General features: G+C 46.4%; 6 protein-coding genes across 14 annotated transcripts; 3 read left to right on the forward strand and 3 right to left on the reverse strand.

Annotated features, from left to right (window-relative positions):
• Positions 1–297: 297 nt before the first annotated feature.
• LOC120957813 (integumentary mucin C.1-like) lies at positions 298–4,679 on the reverse strand. Of its 2 annotated transcripts, XM_049609074.1 has the most exons (4): positions 4,575–4,679; positions 3,982–4,149; positions 2,688–2,762; positions 298–2,008 (listed from the first exon to the last, which is right to left on the reverse strand). In XM_049609074.1, the coding sequence occupies exons 2-4, from the start codon at positions 4,067–4,069 to the stop codon at positions 1,602–1,604; spliced, it is 570 nt and encodes a 189-aa protein (XP_049465031.1). In that variant the 5' UTR covers positions 4,070–4,149; positions 4,575–4,679; the 3' UTR covers positions 298–1,601. The 2 variants fall into 2 exon arrangements, with proteins under 2 accessions (XP_049465031.1, XP_049465032.1); XM_049609075.1 differs by lacking the exons at positions 3,982–4,149; positions 4,575–4,679 and adding an exon at positions 2,846–3,254.
• A 349-nt stretch (positions 4,680–5,028) lies between these two features.
• Positions 5,029–6,947, reverse strand: LOC120957811 (zinc finger C4H2 domain-containing protein). Of its 4 annotated transcripts, none has more exons than XM_040380182.2 (5): positions 6,653–6,947; positions 6,386–6,557; positions 6,120–6,298; positions 5,774–6,046; positions 5,029–5,577 (listed from the first exon to the last, which is right to left on the reverse strand). In XM_040380182.2, the coding sequence occupies exons 1-5, from the start codon at positions 6,709–6,711 to the stop codon at positions 5,445–5,447; spliced, it is 816 nt and encodes a 271-aa protein (XP_040236116.1). In that variant the 5' UTR covers positions 6,712–6,947; the 3' UTR covers positions 5,029–5,444. The 4 variants fall into 4 exon arrangements, with proteins under 4 accessions (XP_040236116.1, XP_040236119.1, XP_040236117.1 ...); XM_040380185.2 differs by having other exon boundaries at positions 5,798–6,046; positions 6,653–6,946; XM_040380183.2 differs by having other exon boundaries at positions 5,029–5,580; positions 5,798–6,046; positions 6,653–6,946.
• A 158-nt stretch (positions 6,948–7,105) lies between these two features.
• Positions 7,106–10,706, forward strand: LOC120957812 (phenoloxidase-activating factor 2). Of its 3 annotated transcripts, XR_007452590.1 has the most exons (6): positions 7,106–7,239; positions 7,443–7,823; positions 7,905–8,064; positions 8,140–8,418; positions 8,495–9,337; positions 9,416–9,447. XR_007452590.1 is itself a non-coding variant. In XM_049609072.1 (4 exons), the coding sequence occupies exons 1-4, from the start codon at positions 9,260–9,262 to the stop codon at positions 10,627–10,629; spliced, it is 1,131 nt and encodes a 376-aa protein (XP_049465029.1). In that variant the 5' UTR covers positions 9,191–9,259; the 3' UTR covers positions 10,630–10,706. The 3 variants fall into 3 exon arrangements, 1 of the variants encoding a protein (XP_049465029.1); XR_007452591.1 differs by lacking the exon at positions 7,106–7,239 and having other exon boundaries at positions 7,404–7,823; XM_049609072.1 differs by lacking the exons at positions 7,106–7,239; positions 7,443–7,823; positions 7,905–8,064; positions 8,140–8,418 and adding exons at positions 9,713–10,012; positions 10,090–10,706 and having other exon boundaries at positions 9,191–9,337; positions 9,416–9,628.
• Positions 10,707–11,135: 429 nt separating this feature from the next.
• Positions 11,136–12,614, forward strand: LOC120957810 (phenoloxidase-activating factor 2-like). Its single transcript, XM_040380180.2, has 4 exons — positions 11,136–11,323; positions 11,398–11,568; positions 11,640–11,936; positions 12,020–12,614. Exons 1-4 carry the CDS (start codon positions 11,222–11,224, stop codon positions 12,539–12,541), a joined length of 1,092 nt encoding a protein of 363 aa, XP_040236114.2. The 5' UTR covers positions 11,136–11,221; the 3' UTR covers positions 12,542–12,614.
• A 601-nt stretch (positions 12,615–13,215) lies between these two features.
• On the forward strand, positions 13,216–17,009 carry LOC120957809 (adult enhancer factor 1-like). Of its 3 annotated transcripts, none has more exons than XM_040380178.2 (4): positions 13,216–13,395; positions 13,646–14,327; positions 14,426–14,651; positions 15,339–17,009. In XM_040380178.2, exons 1-4 carry the CDS (start codon positions 13,388–13,390, stop codon positions 15,776–15,778), a joined length of 1,356 nt encoding a protein of 451 aa, XP_040236112.1. In that variant the 5' UTR covers positions 13,216–13,387; the 3' UTR covers positions 15,779–17,009. The 3 variants fall into 3 exon arrangements, with proteins under 3 accessions (XP_040236112.1, XP_040236113.1, XP_040236111.1); XM_040380179.2 differs by having other exon boundaries at positions 13,646–14,312; positions 14,420–14,651; XM_040380177.2 differs by having other exon boundaries at positions 13,217–13,395; positions 14,420–14,651.
• Positions 17,010–17,138: 129 nt separating this feature from the next.
• On the reverse strand, positions 17,139–19,497 carry LOC120957808 (vanin-like protein 1). Its single transcript, XM_040380176.2, has 5 exons — positions 19,287–19,497; positions 18,393–19,183; positions 18,070–18,316; positions 17,667–17,968; positions 17,139–17,599 (listed from the first exon to the last, which is right to left on the reverse strand). The coding sequence occupies exons 1-5, from the start codon at positions 19,344–19,346 to the stop codon at positions 17,407–17,409; spliced, it is 1,593 nt and encodes a 530-aa protein (XP_040236110.2). The 5' UTR covers positions 19,347–19,497; the 3' UTR covers positions 17,139–17,406.
• Positions 19,498–20,602: the final 1,105 nt, after the last annotated feature.

A 20,602-nucleotide genomic window follows, 5' to 3' on the forward strand; every position in this document is an offset into this window, starting at 1 on the left:
GCCTTTTTGGTCTACGATTTATGCTTCTTCCCGAAGTGGCCGAAGTGTACTGAACGATTTTCGGCGGATATCCAATTAGATCCATGGCAGCGTGAAATCCATACTAAACACGCTGCATCACCGCGCACCGTGTGGTTATTTGAAATCGCGACTTGGGTGCAACCGCCTAATACGCAACACAACGGTGCTCGCGTGGCCGGTTTCATTCTACTTTAAGAGCACTTCTTTCCTTTCCTTACGGATGATTTGTTCTTCGGATCGAACGGATAACATACATATCGCTACGATTTTCCCAGGTTTCGTTTTCCTCCTATCTCTCGCTACAAACCAGAGCGATCTCACACATTGTCTCAGCCTTTTTATTTCATACGATTTTCTTTTTACAGTAACAATTTAGCTTATGTAGCTCTCTCCATCTCTCTGTTTCTCTCGCACCACCCTGCAGCAGCAGAACAACAGTGAGTAATAGTAGACATACTTATGTGTGTTTGGGTGCGGATTTCGAGGAGGTGTGTGGGATCTACTACCCACACCGATCTTATGCTGCCAATTGGAATCATATTTTCTATATGTATATTTTTTGTCTAATTCCCTGTTAATTTTTGTTTGTTCCTGAACTGTTACTGGATTTGCCGAAAACCTACAGAAAGTCTGCTGATGCAGGATTTATCGAATAAAGATGTGTTTGTGTACGTGTGTTAATAAAGTATGATTATGATTAATATAATAGAAAGATAGTTTTGGTATAAAAATTTGGATCGGAACGTTGGTTATAAAAAAAAAACAAACTGTGAGTGGTAAATCTTTCTTCCTTTTCGTTTGTGTGTGTGTGTAATAATTCTTATTTCATTAAATGGTCGTGCCCAACCGTTTCCCTTCAGCCGTACAGGAAAAGCAAAATATGTATAAAAAAAATCCTTTACAGACCCAGATTCTGATCTTGAAAACCTGATTTAAATGCACTCTCTTTCTCTCTCATACGCTGCTGTCCTAGGTATGGGGTGTAAAATTCTGTAGGATTTTTATGTTTTGCTACCTGGCACTTTGGTACTACTAACGAGAAGGAAGCGAAAAATGCGACTGAAAGCTACTTCTATGCTACTGAAAGCGGTCGGTTTTTCTTTTTTTTTCACCAAAACGAGTGCCTATCTAAATTGATTGATATTGTTACGCACGCGTCGCACTCTTTCTACTTCCAACATCCTATCCGCACCAGACTTAGATTTTAATGGCTTCCGGGGGCGAAACGAAAACAAGCACGAGGAAAAAAATATAAAATACCTCTGAACAAACTTTGCCACGGGATAGTGGGCTGATGGAAATGAAATGAAAATAGAAAATCGAATAGATTGGACAATAATAAGAAGTAAAAAAGAGATGTTTTGCTGTCCCTACTTTGAATCACCACCAAACGGTTGGTTTGGTTGTGTGTGTCTTTTTGGGACAGTGAATAGAACCCACGTCCACACTAGCAAAAGCTGAACGCAAATAGATGATAAAAAAGTGGGCTACTGATACCGGGGGCGATCACTGGTGAATCGCAGGGCGGTTGGTGATGGTGGGACACACTTGACGACTCGCCCGCTTGCCCTTGCGATCGCTTACAGCGTACGATAGTTGTTGGAATTGTTGATGGCACCAGCACTGGTGTGCGTTTTGTAGAACTTGTACAGTACCAGCGAGATGGCCAGTGAGCCGTAGGCAAGGATCATACCGCCAACGAAGGAGTACGGGTCGAATCGGTTACAGTGCGGCACCGGTGTTGGCGCCGGCGTAGTGCTGGGAGCCACCGTCGACGTCGTAGGCGTAGCTGGGGTGGTGCTGGTGGTGGTAGTAGTATTAGAACTTGGGGTCGTGGAGGTGGTGGTGGCCGGAGTGGTGGAGGTGGTGGTTGTATTAGAACTCGGAGTCGTGGAGGAGGTGGTGGCCGGAGTAGTGGAGGTGGTGGTGGTGGTAGTTGCTTCCGTAGTAGTTGTGGTGGTGGTAGACGTTGTCGTGTTTTTATCATCTAAAATAAAAGCATACGAATGATAAGAGATATCGTAGAGTTCTGTAATTCTGTTGATTTGCATTCTAAATTGCATGTTTGAATCTAAAAAATATGCAATTAAAAGTAAAATAATGATTTTTTCAAAAATACAATTACAGTCTGTTCTCGAGAAACGAAGGTAATGCGGTCCGAAAACATCCGCGTTACTCGAATATTTTATTTTTGAGTCAAAACGGTCATTCATAAGTGGTCATACATATTTTTTTTTAAGTTCGCACAATTCGCATAGAACTGTTTTTTTGGGATTTAAATGGTTTTGAAAAAGTGTAATTTAGGATGTTTAAAACAATTCTTGTATCAAATTGTACCGATTTGGCTAACACTTGCTAAGTTTCAATTTCAAATCCACCGAGCACCGGTCAAAATTGTATGGAGTTAACGGAGATCGAGAAGCTCGAAAGGATGCGAAAGTTTTAAAGGAACATTGACAAATTTTGAAAATCGCGCAACTGGGGAACAGACTGTATAAGCTAAAATTACTTATAAAATTCCGCAGAATTGAAGCGAAAGGCACGACAATAAAAGGCTTGTATAGGGGAATACGGATACGGGAATGTACCATGTTCCCCTATACAAATGGCAAAGTTCACTTTTCTGTTCGTGCAACTATTTTTTAATTATACACGGACAAACTTACCAGTGGGAGCTAAAGTTGTTTGTGGCAGATCATCGCTGACGTTAGCCGCTTCGATTTTCGGCGTTACAGTAACACCTGGGAAGAGCGGAAAATTATATATTTTTTTTTAGCAAACTGTCACTTTCAAGATAACAAAAATGATAAACTAAATTCATTACACGATAAAGACATATTTGATATGCTGAAAAAGCCGACAATATTTTGTTGCAAACGATCTACAAGATTATGCGCCATCATTTCTCTAATGCACGCGAAAAGCTAGCCCGAACGATATCTGTTTGTTTACGATGCAAATGAAGCACAAGACGCAATTTATTACTGCCGCGTAAGCCATTTTCTGCAAATACCAAGCCTTTTTCACACAAACACACAATTCGCTCAGTCCAGCCGTTTGCCCCCACCGGTCAGCTAATCTTCAATCCCTCCCACTCCATCGGTCATCTGGCAGAGGGGCTTGGTAACACAAACGCTGTTCGGTGGAAGCAGCAAACTATAAACAGACGTCATGCAGGAGGCAGAAGGGCTCTCTCGGAGAAACATTCGCGCAAAACCGCTGATGGATGCATAATACTATACAGCTGCACTTGTGTGCGCGATGGATGGATGCAAAAAATAAAACCCCCAGCCCTTTCAAACAACCCCCACGGGATTCCGCGAACGCTTACACTCTTATCGCACAAAACGTCGTCATCGTCTTTCCTCTCTCCTCCTCCTAAGCTTGACTAATTCAACCGACATTCCAGCGGGGAGTGAGTGCGCAGGGGAAACGGAAGAAGGGTTAGAGTCACCCAAAACACGCACGCCACCTTTTGCCCGCATAATACCCGTTTGGTGGCTCTCTCTGAACGACTTTCTGTCCGCTTACACACGTTCGATATGCGAACGGGATGATCACGATGATGATGATGATGTGGTGGTGGTGGGATATACGCAAATGCAAACCAGTGCGAGGCCACGGCAACGCACCAAACACGAAAACAACTGTACAACCGTTGAAGCGGCTCCGAGGCGAACGAGTGATGATTCATCTCACTCTCCTTCTTCCCAACACATCAATAATACGCTGAAAATTAGATTAACCCCTTTTCTTTGGTGGAGCAGCAGGTACCTCCTCTTGCTTGCGCAAAAATATGCAACGCGGCGTCATGCCATGTGCATGCAAATCATGCTCGAGGATGCACGGCTGACCTGTGCCTGTGTGTGTATGTGTGGTGAATTGCACCATTCTAAGAAATTCGTGCCACAATGGGCTGGCTGCAGAATTATCCCGAATCACTTTCCCATATTTTCTTACCTGCCGTTTCCTCCGCGGGCAATGCGTTCACCGTGAGCAGCGCAACCAGTGCGGCCAGCAATGCACCCTTTACGAACATCGGAATCATTTTCTCGGACTATCTAACAGCTTTTTTTCTTTGGCTGGACTTTCTTCCGAATTCTTCGAGAAGCGTTGGCCGCGAAGCTGCTTGTTGTAAAAATAAGAAATAAAACAAATCGTCTATTTTAATTAGCTAGCAACACAGGATGCACACACAAACACAAGCCTCGAAAGAGAGGAACGTGATGCTTTTTCCGGCACGTACAATATAAAGATAAAATGGATAAATACAAAGCTTTCCTCCACTTTGCCTCTTCCCTCGTTCCTACCGCAAAAAACGCGTTTTGCGAGAGGCACAAAATTGCAACGCACTGCTGCTAATGGCGGTGTGTAAGTGTGTGAGAAGCGAGGTGTGTAGGTGCTACTCTGGCGTGTGGAGGTGGTGGATTGTGCTAATTACGTTCGAGACCGAAATGCAAAAAAATATCTAACTAAAAGGGCTTTCCCTTCTTAATTGTTCCTTTATGTTGGTGATACGCGTTAAAAGTGCATGAAATTTGTAAAGAATAAACTTGCCTGCTGGTTTTTAGCCGGAATTTAGACAATAAAGTCTGCACCAATTAGCTTTCGTACAAAACACGACCGGACCGATTCACACCGAACAAACGAATGACGGCTGGGGCTGACAGGTTTCAGCGATCTAGATTTTTTTTACGTTTACAGCAGGCGGGTTGAAAGCTCCAACCATCCGCGGGCTATCTGTTCCTATGCGTTCCAGGAATGGCAAAAAAACATTTTCAAGAATTTCCTTGAAAAAACACTTTCTGCGTATTCGCAACCGTATAAAAATGTACAAAGGTGGTTTTGAATGGTTATACATAGCATAATTTTTTTTTGCGAAAAATGTACCGGATGAACAAGTTCTATTGTTGACGCTTCAGCATAAATCCTTCGGTTCTCTCTTTCTTTCTACCCTCTACCCTTCCCATTGTATCGCTCCCATCGCATTGATTATGTGCAGAAATGTTTTGTTTACGATGATGAAAATTATTTATTTATGTTTGCCGATCGACGATTGAAACTTAATGCTACTACGACTTTCCTGGCGGGCTTGTTTGTTGTTAAAATGTTTGAGATTTATAGATTTTGCCCGGAGCCGACTTGGGCAAAATCATTACAGCTACATCTATACTGCTGACCATACGCATTCGCGCTACATAAAATTGTACGTATCCTTAACATGCTACGAAAATGCAAAATATATGCTTACAAATCTAACCTTCCGCCCCACACACTGGCGCTGCCCACACGAGGGGAGAAAAGGTAGACACAGACGGGCAAAGCAATCGAATCAAACCACTCCAATATGCAGTAAATACTTATCTCCATCAAGCTTAAAATTTGGGAAGAATATGTGGTGAGCCGTCGCACTGGGTACGCGACTAATGGTCCTTCTTTTTCGGCTTCTTCGGATTACGCGAACGGCTCTTGGCTTTGCAGAGCGGACAGATTGGGGCGTTGCGATGGATTTGCTGATGGCACGATAGACACGACTTCATCGGGGGTGGCTGCTGTCTGCTGAAAAAGGAAAAAAATCGAACCAAACACGAAGCTCTCAATAGCTGGGAAAACCCGAATACAATGTATAGAGGAAAGAAATACAATAGTGACAAACGGGATGTGTGTAAGGCACATAATAAAAACATATAAAATAAAGTACTAAAGTGTATCGGAACATATAAGAACAGAACAAAACTGAACGAAAAATCACCTTAAATTCACATTGAAATCAGACCTGAATGTCGGATGGCCGATGCCGATCGTTGATGGGGCCTGCTGGAGCCGGTTCGTAGGCAGTTCCGGAGGTTTGTTGATTCGCATCGCTACCGGGGGCGGTGGAAGAAATCCGGGCGGTGCGGACGGCGGCAGCGATGTGGCCGGCGCATCGGGTGGCAGTGGATGGTGGGCGGACAGCGGTGGACGAGAGAAGGTGGCGGAAGGTGTCGAGAGCGATTTGTTGGCGGTGTAATAGTTTTGGAAGCGGCTGAAACAGGACGAAAGAATATTTCAATTAAATTATTTTAGCTCGAGAAACGAGACGGACAAACTGTACGCACTCGGGTGAAATAATGGTTCCTTCCTCTTCGTGCAGTTCCGGCAATCTTTCCAGCCCGAGATAGTCGCGACGCATAGAGTCCACCTCGGTTTTCAGCGGCACGTATTCCTCGTGTACGCGGTTGGCCATATTAATCGAACGGATACGATTTTCTTCCGCCTGTTTAATAACGGTTTCCATCTAAAAAGATAAAAATGGGGAATTTAGCATATAAATTGCTGTTGAATAAAAACAGCTGCACAGGAAGAAAACAGCCAATTTACTTACAGCATTAATGTCGGCATGAATTTGGCGAAGTTCCTCCACATGGCTCATCTTCTCCTGCATCAGCAGCTCCAGCTCGCGCCGATACTCGGACAGACATTTTTCCTCCGCATCGCCGTTCTCCACCTCGCGGATAATTTTCAGCTTCAGCTTTTCCAGCTGTAGCGTTTTGGAGCTAGAAAAAAACGAGTAACGAGGAGAATGTAAAATAACTTCGCTTCACCACAGAACAGAACCACCTCCGCCTTTGCGATGGGTTCGCCGCCTTACCGAATGTCTTTCATCGCTTCGAGCTTTGCGTAAATCGTTCTCTCGTCAACCGCGCTCATCTTCGTACTCAAACAAAACTGCAGCAGCGGCACACTTTAGTTCAACACAATTTCCACTAGAAACAATTACACTTTTCGCCGCTTTTTTGTGTGTATTCACAACACAACACAATCTACACGCGGGTGGGGTGGAGAGAATTAATTCTTTCACACACGCATTATCCAGCTACAAACCTTTCCCTGGCGGTGGAAAAAGATGCTTTGATGCTGCTGATGGAAAATGGCCGATCAATCTTTTCTTCTTTTTTGCTGCCGCTGCCCGTCGTCGCTCTTCCTACCCAGAACATCGCACCCTTCGCACCCTTTCGACACAATCACAGCACACAAACATCACGCACACAACGATGGACGCAGATGTCAGTGGCGGACGCGATATGCGAGCGCATGCACACTGTCACACCGTTCCACTGTTTACAAACAAATCCGGTGCCGTGATGGTGCTTTCCCATCATTAATTTGCAAGTTTTTTAGGGCAAAAAAGGGTCTGTGAAGGTCAATGGTTGGTGGTTGGTGGAAATAACTTATACGGTATGTATAATGGTTATTATTATTTAATTTATTTATTTATAATTTTCAGTACAAGGTTCACTGATTCCTTATACCTCCTCGACCTGCTTGGTGTATCGAACCAAGACAGCCTGCTTAGCTACTCTTTAAACAGAAACGAATTTTTAAATCTTTTGTCTTCTTTCCATTTATCATCCTGCTGTAACCAACGATCATCATCACAGGATTTGCGCGAATGACAACGTGCCTGGACGTTTGCGCAACACGAGCTAGTTTACGCCACCGGTTGTTTGATTTCGGAGCGGCCGGCTACTTTACCATCCACATCCAAGATGTATCACCGGAATCTGGCCCATCTGAATCCGTACGAGCTGCACAAGCATCTGATCAACGAGTACATGCTCACGAAGCCGGGTGCAACGAAGCTGCTGCAGCGTGATACGTCCCGCGACAAAACGGACCACGATGTAGTGCGCGAGAATCACCGGTTTCTGTGGGATGACGAAACGGTGGACAGCTGGGAGAAGCAGCTGGCCAAGAAGTACTACGATAAGCTGTTCCGCGAGTACTGCATAGCGGACCTGAGCCGGTACAAAGAGAACAAGGTAAGTGTGCCGTCCCCAGACGGTGGGAAGCCTCGCGTTCTTTGTACGGTGAAAACAAATCTGACATCTCACCCTCCGAAGGTTGCTATGCGGTGGAGAATCGAGAAGGAGGTGGTTGTCGGCAAGGGACAGTTCGTTTGCGGCGATCGGCACTGCGAGGAGCGGAACGAGCTGCGCAGCTGGGAGGTCAACTTTGGCTACCAGGAGCATGGGCAGAAAAAGAACGCACTGGTTAAGCTGCGTAAGTAAGGCGGCATTGCATGGTGTTCCACTGATAATCAATATTAAATCCGTCACATTCCATCCCCCGTCTCAGGCCTTTGTCCCAAATGTTCCGACAAACTTAACTATCACTCGAAAAAGAGGGAAATCAAACGGCTGAAAAAACGAGATCGTAAAGCAAAATCTTCCAGTGGCGGTAGGAGGGTAAGCGATGATGCTGTTTCCTCAAGTAGCGTGGCTGCGCCTACTCAGGAAGGCACATTTGTCGCCACGGCAACACAGGAAAGCACCGTACCGGAGGAAGTACCGGAAGCGGTAGGTGAACAAGATGGTTCCTGTGCACCGGAAGTTGCTGGAGGAAGTTGGACGAAGGGTAAGGAAACTGCTGGCGATGATGATACTGAACATGATTAACCATATTGCACTGTTTAATGCTCTTTCTTCTGCAGGCCATGAAGTGGAAGAAAAGACACGTGAGGAAGAGTTTGACGAGTTTTTGGAGGATCTTTTGCTTTAATCTACGATCGTCGCGTGCAAGCAGGCATTAAACAAACGATACTGTGTGCTACTATTTTTAAGATCGTAGTCGAGCTCTGTTTAAGCATGTTTGGGAAATATAATAACGCCTGTGGTGTTTTCGAAGTTATTTCAGTTTAATCGCAACAGTTTGCATTTTGGCTGTTATGCGTGCTGTGTGATGTGTTGTTCAGTTTAAGAAACTTTTTTAAAATAAATTATGGTTCCTAAATGATCTTGGATTGCTTAGTAGTTACTTAAACAATACTTTGCACATTTTTACCAAACCAATTCTTCAGTCAGGACCTTTCTGAAATCCGAGAATGAGTTGGGGATTTCCTCAGCTCCGTCCATGGGTAAGCAATGTGCGTCAATGTGGGGATTTCAAAATGTCAATGTAGGTCAAGCAATTGTTCGAAACATAATTTTCGTTAACAAATCCAATTGCCAGTCGTAATTTTTCCCCAGCTGAGACCTAGCCTAACATGGCTGATTATGCTCAACCAGCATCGCCAACGGCGGCAATATAAGCGTCAAGTGAGAGAATGTTAGTAAGAAGTGAAATGTACGATTGTATTGTGCTTTACATCAAAACCGGTTACAATCCGTACTTATCAACGATTCGCGAAATCCTTACCGCGTTAGTTTGCTTTAACTGCTCGATCGATGCACATCAACGGAGTGGCACAAAAAGCACAATGAAAGTTTTATTATTCTGTATTGTTATCTCACTCACCACGCTCATTGCTTCCGGGCAAGACATTGAAGAAGAACTGGTAAGAACAGCAGCCGGCCCGATCATCCCCGTGATGCTGCACACACATTAACGTATTTAATATTTCGCTCGTGTTTAGAGATGTCCCGGTGGGTACTGCGTTTCGAAGTACCTTTGTCCCAACGGGACCTTCATCGACGATATCAAGCATGCCCAAACCACGCAGCTGATAGGATTGCGCGCGGGGCTCGACATTGACGATTTCGACGATTGCAATGATTATCTGCTGGTGTGCTGTCAGTCGGCTCCCGCACCGACGGCCACCAGTACGGAAAAACCGGCCACTAGTGATGTGAGTACACGATGCACGAAATGATCGCAGCCGTTTGGGCACAGATTCATGGTGGCCTGGAACTATTCTTTTTTGGGTGTTTAGGAGCTAATTGAACCACCGCCGTCCACCAACCTTGCCTGCGGTCAGGCAAACGAGGGTGGTTTAATTTACGACTTGCGCAACAACGAGACGCTGTCCCAGTATGCCGAATATCCCTGGGTGGTGTACATCTTGGCGCTCAAAAAGCAGGAGGCAAACTCCGGCGATTTTGTCTGTGGTGGTACACTGATCCATTCACGGCTTGTCGTTACGACGGCACACAATACGGATGGTAAGACGGATTTGGTGGCACGTTTCGGCGAATGGGACATCAGCACCACCAAGGAACCGTTCCCGCAGCAAGTAAGTGGGCAGATATACAATATAATTTGTTTTTAATGCAGTAAAACAACACCAATGAGTGCATTTTCCTGCACCAGGATATAGACGTCGCGGAGGTCATCAAACATCCTCAGTACGTGTTCAACCCGATACAGAACGACATTGCGCTGCTGGTGCTGGCGGAAAGCGTCCAGTACGCGGCACACATACGGCCCATCTGCCTGCCGCAGCCCACTGACGAGTTCGTGGGCCAGCGGTGCGTCTCCAACGGCTGGGGCAAGGAACGGGGCGTGTACGCGAACGTGATGAAGAAACTGACGCTCCCTGTGATCGGGCGCGCCAACTGTACGCGGATGCTGCGGTACGCCGGGCTAGGACCGTTCTACACCCTGCGCGAGGGTTTCCTGTGCGCTGGCGGCGAGGACGCCGTGGACATGTGCAAGGGGGACGGTGGATCGCCGCTCGCCTGCCAGACGGAGAGCGGAACGTACGTGCTGGCTGGTATCGTATCGTGGGGCATCGGTTGCGGCGGTTTCAACACCCCGGGCGTGTACGTGGCCGTTAACCGGTACGTGCAGTGGCTCAACGAACATATCGTCGACCAAGCGCTGAACGAGAGTTTTGATATAAAATTGTAATAAACTGTCTGTGTCATGCTTATGGTTGAATAAATGCAAATGCCGCGCACGAACGCCGCTGCTGGCTGCCAATCATATTGCTTTGCTGTACTGACCTTCGACCTACGGTAGATTTCGATTCGCGGGGATTCCCGACGCGGGATTTGCTTATCAAGAGATGCGTTACGTAGGGGTTTTTGTGTGTGTGCGGCGCTCGCCGATGTGATTGCAGGCTTACGCATCACTCTTAATAAATTCAAATTATTGTCAATTAATCATTAAATCATCATAAAAGTCAAACCAGATGTAAATGTAGAAAGATGGCACTTTAGCGTGATCATCGCATGAAGAAACAAGGCTGACGAAATAGAGCATAATTTTACAGTATGGAAAGTAATGGTCAGAATATTGAAGAATTGGTCGTTGATGCAAATTATTTCGATTTTCTGGTGCTAGAACCCTCACTGAACGACAAACCCTGTGCCACGCTAGAGTATCTCGTTTTAACCTATGCCTTATCATTCAATCGAATCCTCTTCGCTCTTGTACTAGCTGCCTCAAGCTGTTCTACAGTTCAGTTGCAATACGGTGATCATACGAAAAGGTACTCACGATGCCTAGCTGGTGGTGTTGCTGTTGTCTCGTCGTGCTACTGTACGCTCAGCGGATGATCGTCCCAAGCAGTGCGCAGAACGATGGCTCTGATGAACTGCAAGTAAAGAAACGACTGTTAGTAAGCACGTTTAGTATTGTCGCTTTGTAAAGCAAATCTTTCATTTCTTTGCGTAGGAATGTCCGGGAGGATTCTGTTCGCCCAAGTATCTCTGCCCGAACGGTACGTACAACGAGGCGAATGCGCAGAACCAGGAGATCATTATGCTGCGCTTCGGCGAGGAAGACGTGTGCCAGGACTATATGCAAGTGTGCTGCTCAAATGCGACGAGCATGCGATATGAGTTGGTAGGGATATGGTAGCTAGCAGTGGAAAAAGGGAAAGCTGCTTTATTAAAGCGTCTTTTTTATTTTGTTAGGTGACTAACAACGAACCCGTAGAATATGGCTGCGGCATAAGCAATCCGGGAGGATTGATTTATCAAGTGGAGGGAAACCGTACGTACGCACAGTACGGTGAATTTCCTTGGGTTGTGGCGATTCTGGAAGCCTTCTACTCGTCCAACGAGCAGCAGTTTACCTACGTTGGTGGAGGTACGCTTATACATCCGAGATTCGTTGTTACGGCTGCACACATTTTTAACAAAACCGAAAATCTCGTCGCTAGCTTCGGCGAGTGGGACATGAACCGGGATGAGAACGTGTACCCGAAACAGGTAATAGCAGGTTGAACAGCAAGTGATGTTCTTATAAGTGGTGGATAATGATTTTTCCTGCTCCTTTTTCATTCCAAATCCAGAACATTGACATCGATCGGACCATAATTGTTCATCCCGAGTACAATAGCGTGGGACTGTTGAACGATATTGCGTTGGCGCAGCTAAAACAGAACGTGGTCTACGATAAGCATATCCGGCCGATATGTCTGCCCAATCCAACCGATCGATTCGACGACCAACTCTGCATTTCCACCGGCTGGGGTATCGAGGCGCTAACCAGCGCTTACGCGAATGTGTTAAAGCGAGTCGACCTGCCGGTAATAGCGAGAGCTTCCTGCAAAAAGTTGTTTGCCGAAACCCGGCTGGGACCGTTCTTCCGCCTGCACAAGAGCGTTCTTTGTGCCGGTGGTGAGGAAGGTGCGGACATGTGCGACGGTGATGGCGGTTCCGGGCTGGCTTGTCCGAACGAGTCGGGTGCGTACGTTCTGGCGGGAATTGTTTCGTGGGGCTTGAGCTGCCATCAGCAGAACGTACCCGGTGCTTACGTGAATGTGGCACGATTTGTAACGTGGATTAATGCTACAATCGAGGGAATACTGTGATTGTCAGTGATTGGAAGCGAATGGCCATGGATGGAGAATGTGTTACCGAATAAAGGATCGGATTGCAGAAGAATATGTTGCATTTTCATACGAAGAAAGAATGATCAAGTTGAAAGATCACAAACACTGCGACAACACTGAGAAAGACTTGGTTCTTGGTTCACTATGTAGCGTGAGCTGGTCTCCATGATTTTGCTTTGATACCATATTCTTCTCCTAACGAAAGGACCATGCAGGTTTTACGTAGTATTTCCAGATCTTATTAAAACACCAAGGAATTATAAATCCTTGCTACGTGGATACAGTCAGTATGGATATCAAACAACTAGCGGTGTCGTAGAACCTGACTGGATTTCCAGGAAACCTCTTCAGAAATCTTGTTCAACCAATGCACCAAACACATTGTCCTAACAATGTGCTGCAACAATCTCTCATGTATGTAAATTCTTTCTGCACTTACCTTCGTATTTAATGCGCAATTGGTTTTATTTTCACCTTAGAGCAATTGGCAAAATTCAACTAACATTACACACACAGTTGGTACATCCAAGCTTGCTCAACTGTTTCAAAGCAGCAATGGTTCGGATTCCTCCTTTAGATGCACCTCACTAGGCACTCACAGCCGTCATCGTTAAAATTGACTCTTTCGTTAAGTTTGTTTTTTTCGGGTTATTTGGGAACGTTTCGTCAAGAGTGCTGTCAGCAAGAAAAAAGTAGAAAATGTTATTGTTTTATTTTCGTTGGCGTTGTTAAGTGTAACCGAGTGCAAAAACTGGGCGAGAACTGTTGTAAAATTATGCTTTTGAGCGTCGTTTAGTGCCCCTGTCCCATAGCCAGCGAGTGAAAATGAATTTGTAAGTACTGGTGGCGCGAAGCAAGTGAAGTGTGGGTCGGTGCAGACCTCCTGCCTGCTCCCAGTGCTGTGTGTAGGGGAATGAGTAGGCGGGAGCGGTTGCTGGGTGACGGTGGCGGGTGTTCAAACTGTGTCTTACGGAATGCGAAGAGCGAGAAATTTGAGTGTTTTAAAACATTTTTCGAACGGAAATCTTTGCTAACAGGAGTGAATTCATTTGTTGTTGTTCTTCCCTTCCCTACCCATTTTAGCTTCATACCGAACGAGGTGAAACGGGAAGGTATTTACCTTCAGCATCAGCTTGGCCCGCCGCTGATACACCAGCAGCACCACCAACTGCCCCAGCAGTCGCAGCATCAGCTGCTCGGTTTCGCGCATCCCGGAATGATCGTGAACCTGAAAAAGGAACAGTTCGATCCGTACGAAAAGCTGCCGGATGGCCAGGCGCACAACCAGCAGCATGTGCTGCAGCTGCAACAGCAGGCCCAGATGGTGGGACTACAGCAGCACATCTCTGCCCAGATGCAGTCTCAGCTGGCCGCCCAACAGCAACATCAGCAGCAGCAACAGCCTCAGCAGCAGCAACAGCAACAACAACAGCAGCAGCCTCAACAACAGCAACAACAGCCGCAGCAGCAGCAACAACAACAACAGCAGCAGCAGCCGCCGCAAACGCAACAGCAACAAACACCTCAGGCGCAAACCTCAACGGCTTCAACGGACACGGCCACACCGACGACAACGACCACCAGCACTACCAGCACCACGAACACCACCACCACCGGTACGGGTAAAAAGAAAAAGAAAGGCAAAGCGAACCGGAACATCGTCATCCCGCAGCTGCCGGAAGGGTTCATCGTGAAGGTGAAGGAAGAGTACACGGAAAACTACGTCCGCACCGTGACGAAAATCCCGGAAGTATGGTGGAACCAGGTCTGTTTGCGACTCATGCCGATCCTGTTGTTAAGCTCCCCCCCTATTCCTTTTTCCCGTTTCGTTCGCATACGGTGTTACTTTCTTTGCAGGAGCAGTTTATCCGCACGGTCAAGTCGCCCGGCAAGAAGGAGCGGAAGTACCATGATTACAACGCGGTCAGCGAGCACCAGTGCGATGTGTGCGGGAAGTATTTCAAGGATAAGTACAAGCTGAATTACCACGTGCGCATCCACGTGCCGGAACTGTCGCACCGGTGCGACGTTTGCGGCAAGGTGTTTGCGCACCAGTCGACGCTGCATAATCACAAGCGCATCCATACAGGTAAGTGGCGGGCGGGCTAATCGAGGGGGGGGGGGGTGTTTTAGGTGTGTCAATAAACGGTCAGTTTAATGTACGATCCAATGGTGTGGGTATATTTTGGATATTTCATTAACATTTTTTAACCAATTTTTGCTAAAATTTATATAGTTTAGATAACATAAGAAAATGATGCTTCTTTCTGTCTAATGGCTTCTAGTAAATCTTTGAAACAATATTTTTCATCCAATTAGACTAGTGAACGGCATGTTAAAAGTCTACAGCGAAATCATGAAAAGTGTTATTTGATTTTATAAATACTTAACTGTCATACAGAAAATAACGAACAAATAATGTATTTCAACACGCTTCCCTCTTGATTAATCCATTTTCAACAGTCTAATGATTGTCCTATATTCCCTACGAATGGTGTATTTCCTATTTAATTTAGTAGAATTTGGCTGCAACGAGTTATATCGAGTTTTGCAAAAACAAAATTTATAAATCGTATCTTTACTCTCTATTAAATTTACTATTCAAATGTCCGTTATTGCCGTACCCAGTCACTACAAACTACTAACTTGCTTCTGCGTTCTTTTTCCCTAAAAAGGCTGCACTTTAAACAAACTTCAACAGCACGGCAAAACACAAATCCTCCTCGCAAAGTCTTTCACACTCACCCACTGTCCCTGCTCTTGTTTACGGCTCTAGGTGAGCGTGCGTTCAAATGTCTAACCTGCGGCAAAGCGTTCGTACAATCGTCGGCCCTGTCGAACCACACGAAGATACACACCGGCGAGCGGCCGCACGAGTGCCTGATCTGTGGCATCAGCTTCATCCAGAAGATCAACCTTATCTACCACATCCGCATACACAACGGCGAGCGTCCGTACCGGTGCAACATCTGCCAGAAGTCGTTCATCCAGCAGAGCCATATAAAGAACCATATGAAGGTGCACAAGAAGGACAATCCGCTTGACTGCAGCATGTGCGGTAAAAACTACAGCGATCTCAACGAGCTGACCGAGCACTACGCGTCGCACCATACGGCCGAGCTGACGTACCGGTGCCAGGCCTGCGGCAAATCGTTCGCCCAAGCCAACCATCTCAAGATCCACAAGAAGAACTTCTGCAACAGCAAGTCGAACTAGATGTATCCTTTCCGTTTCCTTTTTTTCGGTCCTTTTCCCCGCATTTCTTCGTTTGCTGTTCCGTGACTTTCTTTGAGAATTCAAAAACAAAAAAAACCTGTCTTTATCCTTTCCCTTTCCTCACTACCTTTCTTTCTTTCAATCGCATTTTTGTGTGGTGTTCACACACTAAAGAAGAACCTTCCTATATATTAGAAAAAACGATTATACAGTCAGTAGTGTGTCGTCCGGCGGCTAGGTCCTATCACTCTCTGGATTCCCCATCCTCCCCCCATACCTACCCCGGATCGCGCTAGTTCTTATAGAGTGCGTGTAATGCGAGAAGCATCAGCAGCAGGAGCAGCTTTGCAACATTGCGGAATGTTATTTCGTCTTCTGCTTACATTACACACGATACGTCGTTTATGTTTTTTTAGTTACTAGCACAAAGTTCAAAGTATCGTTACAAACGCTAAGCCCAGAAGCGACCAAAACCAATAGGAGATGCCAGATGTGTGTTTTCCGGATCGTGGAAATCACACACAACCCCCACCCCCTCCCTCATCCCCCTCTCAACACAATAATAGTTCGATTCCCAATAGTTAAGCTCCCGCCAACCTTCCACCTGCCCTGAAACACTAGAAGTTACGCACTTCTACCGTTAAATACAGTCACTTTGCCACCCGAACACAGCTGGTAACACATTGGATTGTAACCGTTCTTATAACGTTTCTCTTACTCAAACGGCATGGCCCTTCAAATTCCCCCAGTGTTTGCACGTAATCAACTCGTAATTTCAAAATTAATGCTTCTAAATTGATAACAAAAAACAAATGCGTCCTCCCGTGTACGTGTGTGTGTGTGTGTGTGTGTGTGAAACCTTATAACGTGAATGCTTCAACCAGTGAAGGTTCATCCCGGTAAAAGTAGAATGTAAAACAAGGAAAAATCACACCCTTTTTAGAGCGTAGTGTTCTCCGTTTGAAATGGCGACCGTTGGCGACGATGTATCGTTTCAACACGCTCGGAAATAGGCAGCGTGCGGCGCGATACGGCTCGTATAGCATAATTAACTCTAAAGTATATTGGCAAACAAAGAATCCAAACACACACGCACACACGTTTCGGCACGACACGCGGTAGCGCAGTAGCAGTGGGTGGTAAGCAATTATTACGCGTGCAGAAAAAAAGGAAAGCAAATATTGATTAATAAAAATCAAAACAATTGTAGAGAGCTGTATGTGAAACTATATGCGCGTGGCGTTATCGAACCATTTTAGCGAGTGTTTTAATATCCGAAGAATTAGTTTTTTAAAGTAGTGTGTCGATCAATGTGCTGTGGCTGGACAAGAAGTTTAAGTCGAAAACGATTCCAAATAGTAAAAAACGTTTATTATTTTTATTTTGATCTCTTGAAAACCGATTATTAGCATTAATCGCAAATATCGTCATTTATAAATTAACGATTCATCAAAAACGTTTACTTTACCCACCTCATCTCACCCCATAGCATGAACCAATGTGTTTTGAATGAAGCAATGTTTGATGGCGTGAAGCGATCGCATGACGAGATATGGATGCAATGTGATGGTGAAATGCACTCGCTACAATTCTGCACCATGAATGCTGCAAAAAGGGTGGAAGTGTCGTTAACATTGCCACAGATTCTTCGCCAGCCCTCCCATCGCCGCGGCGCTCACAATCAATACTAACGCGGAGAATAAACCGGCTGGATTGGCGCCGGCCGATGCGTACTGCTCGAACTTGCGCGCCCAGATCGCGAACGTGTAGAGGTCCGAATGAGCGCGGGTCAGCTTGTACGTCACAATGTTGTGCGGTGTCCTGTAACAATGCGAAACCGTTACTAAGTGAAATGATAGGACAAAATAAAAGCGGCAGAAAAACTTACGAATCGCCAACGCTCGGTACGACTGTGTACTCCGTCTCGGACACGTCGAACGGTACGATGCTGGTATCCACGTTGTTCGGCAGCACAAACGTTTCATCGTTGTTAGCGAACTTTGCCTGTATCGTGATGGTGTTGAACGTGACCGCTTCATCGTACGCTTCGGTTGCAGCGAACCGGCGCGAACAGTCGCTATAGTTGGCGGAGGAGCAGGCAAAAATGGCACACGTCGTAATCTGGCCATCGGCAAACCCGTCGAACGTACGGCCAGCATCGTAAGCGGCCAGCTTGTAGCGATAGTAGTTCTGCAAATGAGAGCATGCGAGAGAGTTATCTCCGTTTAACGCATATCTATTAGGAAGCCATCCGGCAAGGTGTGATAAGCGGAACAGCGCCAAGATGTTACCGTATTTTGCAGATTCGGCTTGACGCTGTAGTTAATCGTAAAGTTGCAACAGTGACTTTCGTAGCAGACCGACTCCTGCAGCAGTGCGTTCGACGTCATCGGCAGATCTTTCGTCGCGTACTTGTCGATCTGGTCACGCTTCAGGTAGAGCTTGGCCATCTGTGCCGGCGTACCTTTCGGCTGCGGGATCTTGTTAATCGCCGCATTCGGGAATGTCATTTTGGGCACCTGTGCGACATAAAGCTTGCTGCAAAAGAGAAGAGCGAAATGAAATGAAAACTCAAACCCTTCACAATAGCGGCATCGGTCAACAATATACGCACGTTTGCGGTTCGTGGTTCATGACGGTCGTGAGCTCACCGCGCCGACCGGAGTAGATCCCCGTACCGGTGCTGCCCACCCCCGGGAAGCTAGCGCCGGCCGCGAGCAGATTCACGTTGTTCGAAAATGCCCACCCCTGCTGGATCTGGGCCGCCGTTAGGAAGGGCAGCTCGGAGAACCACATCGTCGGGAAGATAAAGTCGGTAATGCCCAACCGTACGAGCTCCAGCGCCGGCTGGTTGAACATCAGATCGAAACAGATAAAGTGGCCAAACTTCACCCCAAAGTCCGTCTCAAAGCTCGCCATCTCCGGGTAGACGGTCGTGTTGATACCGGCCTCCCCGAACAGGTTGAACTTTCGGTACCGCGACACGACCACACCCTCCCGGTCGAACGCCACGTTCGTGTTGAAGTGGTACAGCCCATCGGCACTGCACGGGCGCACATCGCCCGCCTCCGGACAGCGGGCCTTCTCGGTCAGATTAATCACGACGTACTTTTTGCGGTTGCGTGCGGCACAGGAAATGTCCCGGACGACCGGCTCGTACTCAAGGATGTTGCACGGTGCGATCGCATCCTTCGGGTGTGGTACGAACGAAGCGGTTGCCACACGGTTCAGCGTGCTCTCGGGAAATGCCAGCACATCGGTAGCGTCCGCCTCGGGGGAGTTTATAATCGATAGATACTGGGCGAGACGGTTCGCCGTGCTGGTTTCGGCCGTTTCGCCATCCACACGATCGGAGCTGAACTCTACCACACCGGCCCAATAGTGTGGATCGCCTGGCGTAGAGATCTGCGTAAAAGAGGCAAGGTGAAGATGGCAGGGTTAGGCACAAGCACGGACGCAGCGGTCGGAAGTGAGCGTGCATTTAATTGAGCGTGCAACAGTGACGTACCTGTATGCTCGGTGCAACGAGCAGCAGTAAAATGCAAAATAGGACTGGCTGTTTGTTCATCCCGGCGTACGGATGGGCACAGCGGGGTTACGGGAGCGGGGCTACGGCGACCTTCGCTTCGGTTGCTGGTCGATCGGGAACTGATGACAGCTGGTTGTCATCCGATCGGGGGTTACCTGTTGTTTCGCCTTGAGGGCGATATAGCCGCGATAAGTTCGTCCGGCGGCAGCGCCATTGCATTAATACCACTGATAGCACCACGAGCACTTTACATCGTATGCACGGGCGGTTGTAAGTGTAAGCGTGTCCGGCGAAGAAGCTATTAACAGTGATTAACGAAAAAAGTATGCCCGCGCGTTCGAGACGAGGTGAATAATGGAAGGAATGAAGTTATCGAATACGACATCAAGGGCAGTTAGTTTCCGAATTGGAACAATTCTTTTTTAAACAACAATTTAAATTGAATGCACTAAAATACTAGCAGTAAAATAAGGTAACACCACGTGTAGGACACTGTATGATAAGCTGTAATGGACATTTAAAGCGCCCTTCTCATCCTAGGGGTAAGTGTGAGTGAGTGATAGCTACAATGTATTCAGCAATCGGACTCTGATCTCAACCCCTCTCTATATCATCTTATCTGGTGGTCTGGATGGGGTGGATGTCTGGTGTAATTATCATTCTAGAAACCGTCTGATGTCGATCACGTTTCAAACAGATGCGACCAAAGTTTAAGTATGCAAAGTCTTATTACATCAATTCCATGATCTGCAGTCGTGTTTACTTCTTGTCTGTTTGTTACCAATGGTGGAAAATTTCACAAGTCTCCCCATTATACAAAAAAAAAACAACGACACGGTCTATCGATTGAACAATGCTAATGCAGGAAGCGGCTATTATCGATTCGGAAAGGCAACCCTTGGATGGCTTGGAGGACGTAGTGGCGAGCGCTTGTGTTTGCATCCCGAAAAAATAAACCAAAGACTAGATAAAGAACCTCTAATCTATCGTAGATGATAAGCAAAAGCAGGGACGAACGATTAGTCACAACAAACGAATCTTGCTTCACCATTCACACATTCCAACAAGTGTTCTGTCGATAACGTTCAGCTTCAGTTATCAGTGGGTGGTTGGATTATGTGTGACTTTAAAATCAATGTGAGCTGCCTGGGCAGGGAATCGATTAGGTTATAAACGATTTGTTTTATCTCTTTTTTGTATTGAAAATAATTCACAACAGTTTGTAATTAATTGCAAAAGGAAGTTACAATACACAGCGATTGGAAGGGGCTAAGTGTAAGCTTCCGTTGAAACTT

This window comes from Anopheles coluzzii, chromosome 3, assembly GCF_943734685.1.
Source record: "Anopheles coluzzii chromosome 3, AcolN3, whole genome shotgun sequence".
Lineage (NCBI taxonomy): Eukaryota > Metazoa > Arthropoda > Insecta > Diptera > Culicidae > Anopheles > Anopheles coluzzii.